General features: G+C 27.8%; 1 protein-coding gene across 1 annotated transcript in view; it reads left to right on the forward strand.

Annotated features, from left to right (window-relative positions):
• The window catches only part of LOC111626248 (Golgi resident protein GCP60-like), a 43,360-nt gene that overhangs the window by 16,383 nt on the left and 13,289 nt on the right, over positions 1–13,688 (forward strand). The window contains exons 2-3 of the mRNA XM_023369562.1: positions 3,608–3,709; positions 8,239–8,523. Of these exons, the coding sequence (XP_023225330.1) occupies positions 3,631–3,709; positions 8,239–8,523 (364 nt within the window). The 5' untranslated portion in view covers positions 3,608–3,630. The remainder of the gene's footprint in view (positions 1–3,607; positions 3,710–8,238; positions 8,524–13,688) is intronic.

Below are 13,688 nucleotides of genomic sequence, written 5' to 3' on the forward strand. Positions count from 1 at the left end.
TATTACATTACATTTAATGTTTATTTAAATCATCAACATATATTACATTACATTTCTACTTCAGATATACTAATAATACATTCTAATAATACTAATATATCCTAAAAATAGCAGATTGTCATTGGCAACGGCAAAAGAGTGGAAACATCATTCGCACTTGTTCGAAGAAAGTCCATTGTTCGTCTCACGTAACTGCTGAACGGAAAGTCCGTTGTTCGCAGCAAGTCCGTTGCTCGAGTCACGTAACGGTCAAACAGAAAGTCCGTTATTCGAGGCATACGTTATACGAGGCACCACTGTATGTTAATTTTAATTATGGCACATTTGTGAAATTTAAAATATTTTATAATGCATGTTAATAATATTTCATAATGTAAATTACTCTGTTACTTGTCATATTATGTAATTTTTAAAATACCAGTATAATTTCTCTTGCAAAATGCCTAAAATAAATTTAAACTTAATTATAAGTAACATTATTTTATTTATTTATTTATATCTGCAAAGTATAATTAATATAGTATGAAAATTTGTTTTAAAAAGTTATTGTAAATTAACATAATAATTTGTCTAGGTATGACTGGAGGGTTGCACCTCTTTGATGCCTTGTCAGGACTGACACCACTGTGTCTCAGTTGACACAGGAGCCGCAACGGCAAGTTTAGTTTGGGTTAAAAAGTAGGTCACATGAGTGTCTGTCACATGGGTTGAGTAAGTCATCAGGTTCTGGATAAAGACTAAGAGACAGCCCAATGGAAGTACTCAGACACTAAAGTTAACAACTAAATAACCATTTAACTTCAACAAAAAGGAGTACATGATACAGTATACAATATATATTGTGTTATATCTAGCGGTCGCAAGAGAGAAAGTTTACAATTGTTTGCGAGTTGGAAAACACCTGCATTAATGGTGATGCTTCTTGATTTGGATTTCATGAGGACTTGGAGGTGTAGGGTCTTGAGGTTGTGCGGATTTGGATCATTTGGGACAGGTCTGGATCAGGAAAGCTCTGGATCAATCTGGGAAAGTTCTTCTAGGAATAGTTTAGGGTAACATGAAGATCCGATAGGAAAACACAGGAAAATTTTGATGACTTTAATCCTATAGGGACTGGTGATGACTGCCAATAGTTGGTAGCTAGTTGTTATATTGAAATGACAAAATTGGGACAACAGGTCAGAAGGTTGTGTGAAAGAGTCTTTATTGATGCTGAGAACTTAACAGGAGATATACTACCAGGTGGTGTGAAAGTTGACAAAGTTGATGTTTGACATTAGATTGTTTATGTTGAAGTCCTGTTTTTCACATCAGTATTTTAATAACTCATTAATAAACGATTGAGTGGCTAAAGTAGTAAAGGCATCAGCCAGCCACTCTGAGGTACCCTGGTTTGATCTGATTATAATGGGCTTTGCTCCTCATCACTAAGCTGTCTCATTGTAGGCCTGACTGAACCCATGATAGGCTGAAAATGCCCCTCTTAGTGTCTACATGATGGAAAAATTAACAAACTTATTAATATACTTTAGATAAGTATGTGGTATAGTTTAAATTTATCTTAGTGCCATTTTTTACAAAAAAAAAACAAAAAAAAAGATATGATTATTAAGATTATTGAGTAGCATTATAAAAAGAATATGTTTCACAATCTTTCATTTCATTCTATTTTAAATTCTAAGCAAACAAAAAACTAATTCAATCAGTGTAATAAATACACTGATTGAATTAGTTTTTTATATGTTTTGCATATCTTGATAATATCATAGAACGAATTCTTGTGGTAAAAATGATACGGTTAAAATATTATTCTGAACTATTAAATAATTTTAAAAGGTTAATTCAGTTAAATGTGAGTGTGTTTTCTTGAATAAAAAGTATTTTATATTTTTTTGAATATGAGTAATCTCATAACTTTTATTTTTCTTGAAATCAGTAATATAAAGATACACTGTTACAGTAGAGCGTCGTTTATCCGAAGGTCGGTTATCCGAAACATCGGTTATCCGAATTAATTCCAGTCAACAAATTTAAATTTTCGCCAGTGCTGTGGCACTGTAATCTTTGGCTATGTCTTCGGCTACTCAAATATTTTACGTTTTTGATACTAAATTAACTTCTGAAGTATAATTTATTATTGTTTTTATATTTTTCAATATATTTATTTTGTTTGTACAAAATAAAAAAATAATTTTTAACGATACAATAGTCTTCGTTAGGCTTAACATCGACGAAAATTCAACGTGAAGCGACACGCAACGGAGAAAAATTTCAACACGGGATAAATTAATATATTTTTTTGTACATAATTGGTTATCCGAAAAATAAGTTATCCGAACAACCCCAGTCCCCAATTGATTTGGATAAACGACGCTCTACTGTATTTATTTTAGTGTAGATTTCTGAACATCCATATCATTTCCATGAATTTAGATTTAACTTGGTATTTAATTTCTTAAGTAGATATAAATATATTCATATGTATGAGATACATTTCTGAGCAATGATCAACTGACTGATAGTCAAATAGGTGATGGTTAGTTGGGTGACAAAATTAAAAAGTTTTGCATGCCTAGCAACCATACAGTTTGGCAGATCGTTTTTGTAAATATTGTAAAATAAGCATAAATATAAATCACAAGTCATCCAAATTTATGGATTTTTATGAATGGACTATGAAAAATTTTTAAAGTATATGATGATGATTATGAAAGAGCAATAGCAGGTTATCAACATCAGCATAAATGTAGATGTTACAATGAAGCGACCAAAGGGTTTTGAGAAAAGTTTTAAATTATGGTGGGAGAAATATAATAGAATATTTATGTGGTATTGCATATAACTATAATATGAATTAATAAATTTAAAATAAAAATTTTGTTTTCAATTTCAAATACTATTTTGTGTTTTAATGCATATATATATATATATATATTGCTAATTATTAATAAATACATTAAAATCTATTTTTTCTTTATTTTAATATCATACAATTATACCTTTTCATTTTAAAATCATTTTTGGGCCACTTTCTTTAACCATCTGATTTTTAAATGATTCTACAAATTTTGACATATGATATAAATGAAGATATTAACTAGCTGACTCATTTTTTGCATAGGAAATTTCAATAAAACTTCTATACAATTTTGTAATTCTAAATAAAATTAGAATAAAAATGAACTTAATTATAAGCAAGGTTTTCCATATTATATATTTAGATTGTTCTTTTAACTCCTTCCTCAAAAAAATATTTAAATGTACTGGGTAGTAAAATCAATAAAAAAGATTAGGGATTTTAATACAGAAAACAATAAAAAATTTTTATGTCAATTATTTGTCTGTTGGTGTTCTATTATTTTGTTGCCCAGATGTCCCATATGCACTTGGCGATAGCCCAGTTGAATATTGCCCATTGCCCAGTTGACCATGCTTATCTTGCTATTATCTAGTTTTATTTGGTAACAGTAAAACATGCATTTTTAGACTGATATTATTATTGAGATTAATCAAAGATACACAATATATTTACAGTTTATAACATTTGAAATGTTAAAGAATGTTTGTGAATAATTCTATATTAATGTTATTCTGTATTTAATTTCAGAATTTATTGCTTTAAAAATTACAATGACTAACAACAGAAGTGCAGAATATTATGACAATGAAGCAGAAAATACTTTTTTTGAGAATGAAGATTTTGAAACAGGTAATTTAAAAGAGTATTTTCATTTTGTTGTAACTTAATGTCTATAATACCTTAATATTAATCACTGGATGGCTGAGATAGTAATGGCCTAAGCCTGCTGTTCTGAAGGACCCAGATTGTAATGCAGAGAGTTAAAAACTTTATTCATTACAGACATTAAGATGACCTTTTCAGATTATAATAATCCTTACAGACATTAAGAGTAATAACATAAAACTTAATATGTAATAAACATTTTATTAATAATTACAATATTTACAAGAATCATATGCATCAAAGAATATTGCATTTGTTTTCTGCTGGAATGACATTTAATATAATTTTGAAATTGCTTTTCTATTATTATTTATATTAATGCATATACACTCTTCAATCAGTTCTATATCAATAAACTTTATGCAAAAGTTTTTAATGAAAATCTTATAAAAATTTACTGTAAATTATCAAAAAATGACTTCCATCTAATTGCTAACAATTAACTGATATAATGAATTAACCTAATGAACTAACTAATTAATACATATTAATAAATTTTCATTGACAGCCTGTGTGTAAAGATAAGTAATCATAAGCAATCATTATTTAATATACTAATTAATGAAAATAAAAAATGTTCAAAAAATAAGTTGAATGAATTTACATTATATAAATTAATAAATTACTCAGATTATAAAAATATTTAAATGCTAGCATAATAATCATTCGTCTAATAAATACTCTTATTTTTTCTATTTTTAATGGAGATTAATTTCAAGACAATTTTAATTTATAAATGACTGCATTCTTCGAGCATATATTTAATAAAAATTTACATAAATTAAGACCTCCTATAGAAATATATTTTTTAAATATTTGGAAAACTGCATTCTGTGAATACATAAATAGTAGTAACAGTTACTACTATTTACCTCTCACTTTCCAAATTGATTAACTCCACAAAACAAAAAGTAGAGAAATTGATAATATTCATTATTTTTTAAACTTTAAATTTAAATAAACAATGTAGAATGTATTTTTATATGTCATTACATTAAAGTGTAGCTTTGATTTAATATATAAAATTAGTTATGTGAAAAATGTAAAAATATTAACAATTATATGAAGAACCTATGAATGGAGTTAATTGATTTTACCTGTGAATGGCTCAGTTAATGAAAATAAAATAAAATTTGTAACAAAAATTTACCTGTTATATATATATATATACGAAAAAAATATTTTCTTGAAAAATTTAGTTAAAAATTACTTGTATAATATAAAAAAGAATTTTCAAAAAAGTTTTTCTCCAAGAAAATTAGTTTGATTTGGGTTAAAGAAGCAAAAGATAAGTTTATGCAGAATTAAAAACTCTGCATAAACTTATCTTTTGCTTCTTTAACATATTATTATTGTATATTATAGGATTTCTGATGCTTATTTCTAGACAGGACAATCAGTTTGTCATACATTTTATTATAAGATGCCTTTCCTATTATCAACCCATTGAATTTATCTAAACTTTGGAACCAACTAAAATCACAGAACTCTGAATGGGAATAAACAATAATTATCTGGAGTGTTGTCTGAGTCTCACATTACTTAACGTCAATAATATGATGAGAACTGATATATTCAGTAAGGGCTGAATGTATCAGTAATTAACAGATCAGTGTTAACAGATTATTGGCCATTCTGTACATATACATAGAATGGAACAATAATTTATTAAACATTTTAAAATAGGAAAATTTTTTAAACAAAATTTACAAAAAATAATTGAAGATGAAACATTCTAATGTATTACTGCAGTAATCAGTTCTTTAATACCTTTGGTTAAGTTTTGGATAATCGTGTATATTAGCACATAATAAGATTTATTTATCATCATCATTTATATTATGAAAGAGGAGGGTGCATTATGTTAAGGACATGGCTATTTATACTCCAATAGCCATGTCCTCCATAGCCAATTTATAAATAGCCAATGAAGTATACAGTATGTATACTCCATTGGCTATTTATACATACTGACCGTATGTTCCTATATTCTGGCCGGATACTGACTGTATGTGCTGTTATTACAATTACTATTTTGATAATAACTACACAATTATAAATATATAATTATAAATAATTATAGTTTTATTTATTAAAGTTCAGTTACAATGTTGTTCAATAAAGTAATCAATAAACTATGAAATATCATTAAATCAGTGAAATACAGGTAATGAAATTTAAAGTAGATTGGTAAAGTGTAATTGATGTGTAATTAAGTGGATTGGTAAGTAGAATTGTATTGAATTGTAAAGTAGATTGGTAAAGTGTAATTAAGTGTAAAAGATTGGTAATTGGTACCAATAAAGTGAAATAAAATATTATTTTTTATTCTGTATTTTAATTTTTTTTCGTAAAAAGTGGTCTGCTTAGTCTTTCTCTTCGGATGTCCTTTGGATTTAATTTTAGTTTTGAATTTTACATTTTTATTTGATTGATTTGAGCAGGGCTCGTTATTAGACCGAATTTGTTCTTCAGGTTCTTCTGGTTCAATTGTACTAAGCCCACTACTCTCATGTTCAGAAAGAGAAATTCCATTTCTTGCATTGCTTTCTATTACTTTTAATTCCTCTACATATTTATTGAAGGCTTGTGTTCCATAATTAGACAAAATATCTGCAATATTTTTAGTTATTGTCAGTGCCATATTAAATTTTTCCCTATCTGATAATATTTCGTTGGGACAATCAAAATCATCAGTAAAAGTTTCATCTTCAATATGATTGTCGATATCTACATTTACATCATCTGTATCCATATTTAGTGCATTTTCAATTGAAATAATATATCTTGCATGATAGCAAGTTTTTGAAAATATGTCCAAATTATTATATTTTCTTATCATAAGAATATGACGACTTGGTGCACTAAAAGAATTCCAAAATGAACAAGAACATGTTTCCACCGATGTATTATAAGATTTTGATATTTTGCTATCAAGATTTTCCTCAATGCCATTATTTCTAATTCTCATTTCTCGATAATTGATATCATAATTAGGATATTGATAATCGAAATTTAGAATATCCTAAATTATAAATAACATTAAAACTGTCATCTTTACGTCATGGCTTTAAAAGAGTTACAGTATGTACACACAATTGGCTATTTATGTATAAATAGCCACTTTGTTATTTTAAAACTGCATAAAGTAAGATTTCATAAAGCCATACTATATTTATAATTACCAAAATTTCTAATCTTTTATATATTTTATATGAAAAATTAATGTTATGTAATGTTAGTAGAAAATGCTGAAATTAAAATTATTAATGAATAACTTTATTTTTATACTTTTGTTAATATATATTCTATTCAATAAATGCTTTATCAGTTTTGTAAGAATCATTGTTGTCATCATCATTTTACCATGCAAGTTTGTAAGGATTATCACTTCAGTATTGTGTATATTAAACAGATTAATGAAGTGTTTATATACATGTTTTTTAATAAATAAGATTAAATTTTGGTTGTTTCTTGTTCTCCTTACTCTATGTGTTTTCTTAGCATAATGTTGCCGTTGAGGACGAATCACACAGGAACACTTTTAGTGGAAGAAGGTTGGTTTATTGGTAGGAATAGATATGCATTTCGTGCTTAATGTCCCTCTTCAGTCCTATTATAACAGATTTATCAGCCAAATTGATTACAGATTTATCGAATGCATTGAAATATTTAGATTTATGCAATAAAAGGTTTATACAAATACAAATACAAAGGTTTATACAATAAAACATAAATACCTGAGATTATAGTGACAGTTAAAACAACATGACTCATGAGAAGACAAAGGTGAAAAAAGGGGAGAAAAATGGAGCTAAAAATCTTTTAGTTCCACTCTTATACTCATTAGACTACTATCTACTCCTATCTAGTCTATGTTTTTCTGTACACTTCATCAGAATTATTTCGCATCCTACACGTATTCCATTTATTAATTTTATAAAAATTCCTCCTCTTAATTGTACTTAATTGTAGATTTAAGTTTACCCTCTTTTTTATTCTAGCATATGTTGCTATACTGTTCTAATGCATTTAAGGGTGGAACTAAAAGATTTTTAGCTCCATTTTTCTCCCCTTTTTTCACCTTTGTCTTCTCATGAGTCATGTTGTTTTAACTGTCACTATAATCTCAGGTATTTATGTTTTATTGTATAAACCTTTGTATTTGTATAAACCTTTTATTGCATAAATCTAAATATTTCAATGCATTCAATAAATCTGTAATCAATTTGGCTGATAAATCTGTTATAATAGGACTGAAGAGGGACATTAAGCAAGAAATGCATATCTGTTCCTACCAATAAACCAACCTTCTTCCACTAAAAGTGTTCCTGTGTGATTCGTTCTCAACGGCAACATTAGGCTAAGAAAATACATAAAGATTAAATTTACTCGTAATTTTAATAATAATTAATCCTTGGAATTAGTTACATTTCTAATTTTAAATGTATTTAATGAGTCTCAATAACTTTAAGCAAATTGTTATTTGTCAGAAGTATCGCCAATTGCATCTGTATCTATGTGGAGTCGTAAAGATATTCAAGGATTTAAAGAACTATTACGTAAAGAAGGCGGTGATGGAATAGTAAAAGTTGGACATGGTGAGACAATGACTGTTCGTGTTCCCACCAGATCCGATAGCAGCTGCATTTTTTGGGAATTTGCAACAGACAATTATGATATTGGATTTGGATTATATTTTGAATGGACCAATAATCCTGGTACCCAAGTCTCTGTTCATATAAGTGATAGTGAAGATGAAGATTATGATGATGATGGTAAGAGTGAAATTGAATTTAAAGAATTAATTAAGATGACTGTATTGAACACTGTTTAACATTATTTCTAATTGATTTTTTAATGATATACTAAGATTGATTAAATTAGAAAATTTCAATTGGTTTAATATATTTGTAAAAATTACATAATATATAATAAATACACTCTCACCAAAAACTGGAATTGTAATATTCACAACTCACACCTAAATTCAAAATTTCCAGCAAATAAACATCAAAAATACATGTCAAACGTTTTCGGCCACTGAATTTATCGGCCTTCATCAGGAAATGTCAGGAAATACATAATATATAGTCATTTAGTTTCTATTTAGATGCATTGGAAGATTTTATGAAGACCATCATTATTAAAAAAGTTTTATAGTCTTCCTGATTAATCATTAAATTTGATATAATTAGAAAAGTATACAGTGGCCATAGAATTCCTATGCATGATATTCAGAAGTAATACAGTGCTAGACAAAAATATAAGTGTAATAATATTTTTAGACTGTAAATGAGTAAATTGTTTAAATGAAATGATAACAATCAAAAATAATCTATTATATCTATTTGTTTTATTATATTAAATAGTTTTATACTCACAAATTATTTGAAAACAAAGTAGTAAAAAAAAAATTAAAATTTTACATAGACAAAATTATAAATTCAGTGTAAATTTCATGCACAATCATGGGACAAAGTATGCAAATGATGTTACATCAAACATTTTCACATAGTGTACAAAGAGATACATTACTTGTAATAATCATTGAGAGAACAAGAAACAATGCCAAGTGGATGCCAACTCAGAGATCCTGAAACTTGACAGATTTGTAGATTTTATGGCAGTGGAGCAACCCACTAGGAAATTGTTATTGCAGTTAGCTGTTCTCAATGTGTTGTAGCTAATGTTATAAAATGTTGAATTGATGGAGCCGCTAAAAAATGCCCTGGAAGAAAATGTTGTTTATCATCTCATGACGAAAGATTTGTTTACTTGCTACTTAATCTAAATTGTCAGCAAGTAAAATCAAATGTGCTGCTAGACTTGCTTCTTCAACTCTATTTCTCAAGTTTGATTATTAGTAAAATAATTGACTATTTTTATATGTTACTACTTCATTTAAACAATTTATTCATTTACAGTCTAAACACATTACTTGAACTTATATTTTTGTGTAGCACTGTATGTATTTTCTCCTTTATTTTCTGCACAAATTTTAATTTTTTTCCATGTTCTCTTCCATGTTGATAGTTGTAAGCTCTTGGCTTTGAATCTTACTTTTTTTCATGCATGATCATGAACCTAATACAAGTTGTTACTCTTTTTACTGTTATGTACTCTCATACTCCACATATTGAAATTCTATCAAAAAATAAACAAATAACTAAAACTGGAAACAGGTTCATGTATAGGATCATTCAATCTATACAAATATTATAAAGAGGTAATGTTTGTATGTATGTAAGTTTGTTTGCAGCAGGTAATCTCCGAAACTACTCATCCAATTTCAAAAATTCTTTCACCAATATTTAGAATGGAACCTCAGGGTGGACATAGGCTATATATTATTCCGTTAAACATTCATATAAATTAAAATATATAATCTAGGTTAAGGCTTTTATGTCCAACAGATGGGGCTACGAGTATGACACCCTAAGTTTGCTTTTCTGTGAAAATGAACTAAAGCAGATCATCTTCTATCTATCTATATAAATAAAAATGTAATGTTCGTTTGTTTCTACCGATTCCTTTGAAATTTTGACACAATGCTGCATTCGAATACGCATGTGTTTTTATATAATATACATGTCAAAATTCCCCCCACTGGGGGGAGATGGACAGGATTAAGGCTTACAGTAAAGAACTCTGCTTCTATTTATACTATTTTAGATGCGGGTTTTTGCGTTTTTGATTGCGTTTTAATAGGGTACGTCAACAGAATGTACACTAAGAAGGGATTTTTTCGATATTCCCCTGCGGGGGAGAGAGACAGAATTAAGGCTTACCGTGAAGAACTTGGCTTCTATTATATTATTTTAGATGTGGGTTTTTGCGTTTTTGATTGCGTTTTAATTAATAATTTATATAATAGGGTACGTCAAGAGAATGTACACTTAAGAAATTTTTCAAAAAATTTCTCCCCACGGGGGAAGTGTTATACATTTATAATAGATACGTTTTGAGCCATAACAACGCGTGGCAGGGTCTGCTAGTAGTTTATATTCATAAATGACATTTTACTGTATATAAATATTTTAACAGCATTTATTGAAAGTAAACATAGTGGCAATACATGTGACCTGTATATTCACCGAATACTTCAGAATCAGTTTTACAAACAATGTCACACTTCCTGTTTAAATTACTTTAATAAAATTATGTCTATCTTTGCTGATGACTCATGCACTTTTTGGGGATTCATCCCTAAAATGTACTTGGGTCATCAAAAAATTTATGCACCCTTCTCATCAAAATTATTACTAAATCAACACATTGGAATTCATGACTACTCTACAAGCACTAATTTACTTGAAACTACTTGTGCCATCTTAGAAAATTTTGAAAGAAAAAAGCAACTTACATTGTATATTTAGATATTTCATAGGCATTTGACTCCGTGCTGTCTTATACCCTTTTACAGACTTTACATGAAAATTTCAATATCAACCCAGCTCATCATTCAAGGATTAATAACTACTTTTTGTCCCATAAATGTAAGATAAAAAAATTGCTAATTTTGAGTTCCTAGAATTTTCTCCTTTCTTTTTAGTATGTATTGAAATTCTTCTTTTACTAATATTAAATACAAAACAATTGCATATGCTGATGACATAAAGCTTTAAACTATGACCCTCTGATATTACAAACAGATCTCAACATTTTAGCTTCTGCTTTTAGTAAGGTAACTTTGAAAATCAATATTCAGAAAACAGTAGTGATGTGTTTTTCATTGATCTGTAATCCTCCCCTCACATTTTTAATATAAATAAGCAAATGATTAAATTTGTTGACTTGTACAGTGACCTGGGAATAATTTTTGACTATACAGGTATACCTCGCCTTACGTCAGTAATTGGTTCCAGGAGAATGACTTAAGTCGAATTTACTTGTCTCCGAATCTAGTTACCACTAGGCTAAATCATAAATTACCAATTCCCGTTCTGTATTTTATTTATTAATGCATTTTTAATAATATATGGTTAATAAGGATCTATTTTAAGCTTACAAACAAATAAATTTTAGTTTTTAATATAGTACAGAAAAAAGTAATTTAAATTTATGAATGCGTGTACTGTAAATACAGTATATACTTGTAAATGTATATATTATAATATGATTTTATGTTCTTTAAACATTTTTCTAGTGATATTATGACTTCAGTATTTGTGGCGGACAGATGTAAAGTTGAATAAAATGACTTAAACTTGATTTTTGTTTTTCCGTATACTTTTTTGACAAACGACGTATAATCGGGAATGACATAACTCGAGGTATACCTGTAGACTTATTTTTAAACTTCACATTGATAAGATCATAAAATTCCTCTCAATTTGTCTGGGATAAGTTAGTAAATGCCATTTTAACATTATCTCCTTTTACTCTTCTTTATGTCTACTTCTATATGTCTGTCTTATCTACATATATATAATTTTTTTATATATTTATTGTTTAATGTATGTATTTTTTAATCATTTTTGGTATTTTCTTGTTATTTGGAGGTGGAAATCTATTGTCTCTTCACATTTCCTACTATATATAAAATAAGTAAATAAACAGAAATTATCTACTGTGACTAAAAAATAAAATTAATCAGATGTAACAAAACTAACTTTTCTTTTGCTAAAGAAAATATTCTTCTGAGTACAATAAAATAACAACATTTTAATTTGACTGACAGAAGAGAGTTTTTGTTTACAGAGCAATAAAACAATTAGCCTCTTATTGAAATTAGTAATGCTAGTAGTTAGTGTAGCCTGCACTGTCAGTCTACTTTGACTCTGAAAGATAACACCATTCTCTCAAATTTCACACAAAGCAGAAATTAATTGGCATAAGTTGAGATAATTCAGAGATTCTGAAACTTGATATGTTCATTTTTGTATTTTTGGATCAAGTTACAATAAAATAAACACAAAAAAAGTCACTTTCAGCATTCCATGAATAGACATCTTTACAGCTAAAAAATATGAAGATTTGTGCCCATCCACTCATAATATAGATGTTCTCAATGTTATCCATCAACCAAAGCTGAATATTATTGAGCTAGAAATGGCTATAATACTAATAATTTAATAGACAATTTGGCATTAGAGTTAGGTGTTAAGCACCATCCAGCTCTTGATAAATTTAATAATTATAAATTTTATTTATAGCCGTTTCTAGCTCAATAATAATCGGCTTTGGTTGATGGATAGCTTTAATCGTATTGGGTATAGTAAAGATGTTTGATTAGTTCCCAATGTTAGTCGTAGTGAATTCCATGAGTATTTTACATCATTAAAAAGAAGACAAAATGCAGAAATTAAACATATAATCGTACTTTTTGACGTAATGCTGACAGTTTCACAATTTTAGAATGAAAACTAGCATCTGTGAGTTTCATGTGCCCTCTGGAAAGGGATGCATAATCTCACTTAAACTGGCATGCAGGTTTTTACCATATGGATATATATGATTTCATGGTCTTTCCAGATAGACCAACATACCAAACAATCTGCAAAAATATGGTAATTATTACTATATAGTTTGGAAAACTTAAATTTAATCAGATAAATAATTAATAGGCCTACCATATAATTTGCCATACAACACTAAACTGATCAATTAACATAAAAATTTTTAATTAAAAGAATGCTTTAATATAAACACATGCCATCATCATTATAGGATAGTACAAACAATTGTAAACTTGATGTAATAAATTGATTAACAGAATTAAAATTGAAACCATCACCAATGCTACAAATGACCTATTTTTTGCATGGGATGATAATTAACAGTTCTTTTGACATCCATAAATGCAAAATTTATTTACCATGACAAAGATGTATAATTTTTTCTGAAAAATTATTTAATAAATGCACTAAGTTTTTGCAAAAAGGTAAACCTTACTTACATTTTCATTATCTTTTTAAAGACAACCATATTTTTATGATAT

Source organism: Centruroides sculpturatus, unplaced genomic scaffold (assembly GCF_000671375.1).
Source record: "Centruroides sculpturatus isolate CEXI.00-Female unplaced genomic scaffold, Cexi_2.0 scaffold22, whole genome shotgun sequence".
Lineage (NCBI taxonomy): Eukaryota > Metazoa > Arthropoda > Arachnida > Scorpiones > Buthidae > Centruroides > Centruroides sculpturatus.